This window comes from Mandrillus leucophaeus, unplaced genomic scaffold, assembly GCF_000951045.1.
Source record: "Mandrillus leucophaeus isolate KB7577 unplaced genomic scaffold, Mleu.le_1.0 Scaffold1005, whole genome shotgun sequence".
NCBI classification, from domain to species: domain Eukaryota; kingdom Metazoa; phylum Chordata; class Mammalia; order Primates; family Cercopithecidae; genus Mandrillus; species Mandrillus leucophaeus.
Window position 1 is genome coordinate 651,555 of NW_012098155.1, and position 6,108 is coordinate 657,662.

A 6,108-nucleotide genomic window follows, 5' to 3' on the forward strand; every position below is an offset into this window, starting at 1 on the left:
CACACCAACATGGCACATGTATACATATGTAACAAACCTGCACGTTGTGCACATGTACCCTAGAACATAAAGTATAATTTTAAACAATAATAAAAAGTATAATTTACAAGAGGAAAAAAAAAAAAGAAAACCCCATTGTCTCAGGCCAAAATCTCCTTAAACTGATAAGTAACTTCAGCAAAGTCTCAGGACACAAAATCAATGTGCAAAAATCACAAGCATTCCTATACACCAATAACAAACAGAGAGCCAAATCATGAGTGAAATCCCATTCACAATTGCTTCAAAGAGAATAAAATACCTAGAAATCCAGCTTACAAGGGATGTGAAGGACCTCTTCAAGGAGAATTACAAACCACTGCTCTGTAAAATAAAAGAGGACATAAACAAATGGAAGGACAGCCCATGCTCATGGTTAGAAAGAATCAACGTCATGAAAATCGCCATACTGCCCAAGGTAATTTATAGATTCAATGCCATCCCCATCAAGCTACCAATGACTTTCTTCATAGAATTGGAAAAAACTACTTTAAAGTTTATACGGAGCCAAAAAAAGAGCCCGCATTGCCAAGAGAATCCTAAGCCAAAAGAACAAAGCTGGAGGCATCACGCTACCTGACTTCAAAGTATACTACAAGGCTACAGTAACCGTGGGTGCAGCACACCAACATGGCACATGTATACATAGGTAAGAAACCTGCACCTTGTGCACATGTACCCTAGAACTTAAAGTATAATAATTTTTTTAGAAAGGACCATTTCCTGGTGACATTTAGAAAGCCTTCAAGAAATAACATATCTTGAAATTATATTTTAGGTTGTGTTATTTCTAAGATAGATTTCTATTACCACTGTAATCTTTGTTTTTGCAATAAATAGTAATTAAATATTTTTGTGTAAATGTTTTTAAATGTTTTGTTTAATTTGGAACAGTGACGTAGGTACATACTTCACTTCCTACAGATGCATTCAGTTACTCTTCCTTGTTATCCTTATCACAGAATATTCAAGATCTGTCTATAGTTGCAGCTTGTGTTCCAGTTGTGAATGATATCAGCCCACGTCTTCTCAAACACTTTTCCATGCTGGTATTACCTCATCCTTCACAAGACATCTTATGTACTATTTTCCAGGTAACACATCTAGTTCATTTTCTACTGAAAAAAATTAATTTCCCAGAATAAGGAAAAAGATGAGAACTTAAATCCACTAATATTGAAAGAAAATTACTTTAAGGGGATAGATTTTATTTCCCCCTATGTTTTCTGGACTATTATAATTTGGTTCTACATATCAAAAGCATAAATTATTATGTGTAAAATAAACACTTGTGGTATATGTGCAATGCACGTTAAAATGTAGATTTTAGGACTTTATCCTCAGAGATTCTGATCCAGTATATCTGGCATGGCATGCAGAAATCTGCATTTTTAACACACATACCCTGGTTTTCGCCAGAATTGATTTGCTCTTTTCATTTCCTTATGGAATTAAAAAAATGCTACACAAACTATTACCTCGGTCTGAATTGGCATACAGGTAGACTTTCTTCTAAAACAGGATTTTTTTCAGGTGTGAACTATTTACCAACTGTATCAGAATTACCAAGTGCTTTTTGAAAACCTGAATTTAAAAATGAATCTTTAAATTTTATATTAAAGAAGAAAGATTCGTGTTGAAGAATTTCATAATCTTGCTTAAAATTTATTTTTCTAGTTACACTAGATTTCAAGTTGAGTCATCTTTCCAGTAAGATATTTCAGAATTTTTCAAAGAATATATACCTGTATAATCAATCCAGACTGAGGTAATAGTTTTGTCAGTTTACACTTCCCGTAACATCTCATGGAGAGCAAGGAGATGGAAGAATTCCCAGCACACCTGGTGTATATGGAGGGGAAGCATAAATTGTCCCCAGAGAAAATGTATCACATCCCTTCAGACCATTCAACATACTAGAACCAATTGGAATTTTCACCAGTTAGCAACCCCTAGAGTGTTTTGTTTTGTTTTCACTAATCTACCATCCTATGTTAAATGGATTTTAATTTTAACATTTAATGAAATTAATCCTCCATTATAGTACACAAGTCTGCTTTTTAGTGGAAGTAGTCAATACCTAAAATTTTTGGCAAACTAAATTATAACATTTCTTTTTAAAGGCTCATTTGGGAATTTATTTCTCCATCAATAACTTCATACCTGAAGTTCAGAAAAGTAAGGATCAGATAATATGTTGTTCCCTAGCTATATACCATCAAGTACGTCAGAATATGTTACCAACTCCAACAAAATGTCACTACATGTTTAATCTTCGAGATATGTTTAAGGTTTGTTTTAATGTTCATTCTCTAGTTTATTTTTTAAATATAAGTTGCTCTCTCTCATACTGTCAACATTAGATTGTTAGAAGGGGAAAAAGGGGAAATGAATGTTGGTTAGTTTTGCTATTTATTAGCAGCTTATCCCATGAGTTTGTTGAAGAAAATTGTTAAAACAATTCCGAGCAAATAATTCAATGATGAAATCCCTAAGAGTGTTAGAATATTGGCTAAGATCCTCAGCAGAGAAAGAAGTGACAAGGTTATAACACAGATTTGGGGTTTGCTTTATTTCTGAGATTTTTTTGTGGCTGTCAGAAAATGAAAACATGTATGCATTTCATAAACATGCTTGAATTTTCACAGATTTTGCCAACAGTGCTTAGTTATCAGCCATGGCCAAAGAATTTTCAAAATTGAAATGTTAAGAAAATCAATTCTTGAATTTGGTATCTTTCTCCCCGACTGTGGGACTTTAGCCCTAAATAGCACACGTAATCTGTCAAACGGGCTGTAACATTTTTAATCCACATTTAGAATGCTAAAACATATTAACATTAGGAAGTACCTCGATATCACCTGCAACACCCTGCCTCCATGTCAGCACTGTAGTCGAGACTCCCATCCTAGCAAGGCCTCCATTAGATGTGGCTGAGGAGTCCCCAAGTCCCCCTCCCTCTAAGAGTGATTCCAAACCAATTTTCCCTATCTTATCACTTTCCCATCTCATCAAAACTTCAGATTATCACTTGTAGAAATTCACAATTCTTACCTTGGATAATTGCTTCTATTTTTACGGATCATAAACCTGCAAAAATTGAGCCTTCACTTCACATACTACCCTGCTAATTTTTTTTTTTTAATGTTATTTTTAAATCCCTAACAGCTTCTCCTGGGATTGCTGCAAGCTGACAGGACTGTTATTAACTCCAAAGAGATGGCTGCTCTGCTCTTTGTTCATGAAGTCACCCGAGTATTTCATGATCGCTTAATTGATTTCACTGATAAAAGCCTTTTCTATCGGTTGCTTTCAAAGGAACTTGAGAACTATTTTCAGGTAAATTTACATTTTAAAAATTATTGGCCGGGCGAAGTGGCTCATGCCTGTAATCCCAGCACTTTGGGAGGCCGAGGCGGGCAGATCATGAAGTCAGGAGATCGAGACCATCCTGGCTAACACGTGAAACCCCGTCTCTACTAAAAACACAAAAAATTAGCCGGGCATGGTGGCGGGTATCTGTAGTCCCAGCTACTCGGGAGGCTGAGGCAGAATGGCGTGAATCCGGGAGGAGGAGCTTGCAGTGAGCCAACATGGGGCACTGCACTCCATCCTGGGCAACAGAGCAAGACTCCATCTCAAAACAACAACAACAACAACAAAAATTGTTTTAAGTGGATTATTGGGCAAAATATGTTGCTTCATGAAAGTCCTCAAAAATTTATATAATACTGAAAGAAATGTAATTGTATTAACAATTCCATTTCCACTTGAAAATATCTAAAACTATAGATATGCTGGAGAGGATAAAATCATTGATGCCTTTGCGCATGCTTTTGGCCCCTTAGCAACCTCAAAACTGTTCAGTTTTCTCCAGGACTCGCAGAACTCTCCACTCTCTTGATACCTCAGCAAGATTCCTCATCCTCCTCCATCCCTTTGAACTTTAGTTTTCTTACTGCCTGTCTTTTAATCTAGGTCACAAAGGAATGTGTTTCAATAAACTGATCACACTAAAAGAATGTGACTAAATGGAGCAGTGATCTAGGCTCCATTACTAGAATTTTTTGCCATTTCCTTTCAAGAGAATTAAGGAGAACATTTCCTTCCCAAAGGTGCACTCTTTTCTTTTTCTGTCTTCTCTGGTGGTGCCAGCTTCATTCTTCTCATTAACAAAGCCCAGGAAATATGAACATATGTGTGAGTGTGTCTTTATGATAAAACGATTTATATTCCTTTGGAGATATACCCACTAATGGGATTGCTGGGTCAAATGGTAGTTCTGTTTCTAGAACTTTTAGGAATCACCACACTGTCTTCCACAACGGTTAAACTAATTTCAGTTCCCACCAACAGTGTACAAGTGTTCCTTTTTCTCTGCATCCTCACCAGCATCTGTTATTTTTTGACTGTTTAGAATTAGCCATTCTGACTGGTGTTCGATGGTATCTAATTGTGGTTTTGATTTGCATTTCTTAAAGACAGCTTATTACTATCTTGGGAGAAGTTCCTAAACTCCCTATAAATGCCAACCATAATTTGGTTTTGAGACTTTACCAGACCAAGGAATAGATACAGAAGCAGTAGAAAATGAGCAAGCAAATAGTTAGGGAATTGGATCCTGCCCTAGCAGGGGTCAGTCCTGTGGACAGCAAAAGCGACTACAGTACCCCAAATTCAAGACTATATTGACTAAATCTTTCTTAAGGATGTAAGGATGTAAAGTATTCCTGTGAGAATTTCAATTTATACAGTATCACTTAATTGGTCAGTTGGTTGACTTAAAAAAAAATAAAACTCTAATAATTAATACAATGTGCCAAGCATAGTGTTAAGAGCTTTACATATCATTACTCACTTTAATCTTAATTCATAACACCCTATGATATAGGTCCTGTTATTATCGTCATTTTACAGATCAAGAAACTGAGCAGAGTAAGATTAAGATCTCACCTAAGGTTACCCTGCTAGTTAAGTGGTGGAGTCATTATTCAAACCTAGGATATCTAATGACATACATTTTCAAATTATCATACCATACCACCCCTCAATCTTCAGTTAGCCATTTGCCAAACAAACATCTTCTGAATGCCTATCAAGACTTCTCAGTGCCAGATAGCAAGTGGGATAAGTGCTGAGGACTACCTAGGACTAGCACGGACCCTGCCTCCACGCACATTACAACCTAAAAAGTGCAATACATTTCTGTAAGTGCTATGACAGACCTATGCACACAATATAGTGGTGGAACAAAGGAGGAAACAGTAATTTATTCCACCTGATTTGAGGAGAGAGGGAGATGGTCAGACTTCAAATAAGAAGTAACCCATGACCTTGGTGTGAAAGATGAGCAAGAATTTGCCAGGTAAACAAGGAAAGGACATGTAGAAACTTGCAGAATGGTAGTGGTAAACTAAGGGAAGATTCTTTTTCTCAGATTGTTGCTGGAACTACAAGATATTTCTAGCAACAGGAGTTCTTAACCTGGGATCCACAGACCCTCAAAGGGTTCTTAAATAAAACTATATTCTAATATATTTGGGGATTTTTATAATCCTTATATTTTGCTATACACATTTAAAAATATTATTCTGAGAAAGGATCCGCAGGCTTCACTGCCAAAAGGAGTTTATAGCACACAAAAAAGTTAAGAACAGGTTAGTCCTAGATCCACTCTGCCAGGAGCTTCTCCAACACAGATATATACTATTAGTGTTGATAACAAATAGAATTGTGCTATTAATGATAGTGTTAAATTCTTATCTTGCAATAGATTCAATGGACTCAAGAAAACCTGATGAATCACTCAACTGTATTTTTGGACTTCTTGGATATAAACAAGACTCATAGAAGAAAGATCTATCAGAATACCAATGACTATAATAAACTTGCCAGTGTACTTAATGAATTCCAAATGAAGTTGGGTTCAATTTCTTTAGAGGTAAACACATATACTATATAAAAATCTGAGGAGTGCTATATATGTATATATTTATTTATTTTTATATACAAACAGATACATATATCAAATCAGTATTTTTAAGAGGGGTGTATGTGTGAGAGAGAGAG

At 35.9% G+C, this 6,108-nt stretch overlaps 1 protein-coding gene across 1 annotated transcript in view; it reads left to right on the forward strand.

Moving 5' to 3' along the window:
• The window catches only part of LOC105534982 (dynein heavy chain 14, axonemal), a gene marked incomplete at its 3' end in the record, with an annotated part of 322,900 nt that overhangs the window by 281,187 nt on the left and 35,605 nt on the right, over positions 1 to 6,108 (forward strand). Inside the window, exon 26 of the mRNA XM_011973918.1 lies at positions 1,002 to 1,133. Coding sequence (XP_011829308.1) covers positions 1,002 to 1,133 — 132 coding nt within the window. The remainder of the gene's footprint in view (positions 1 to 1,001; positions 1,134 to 6,108) is intronic.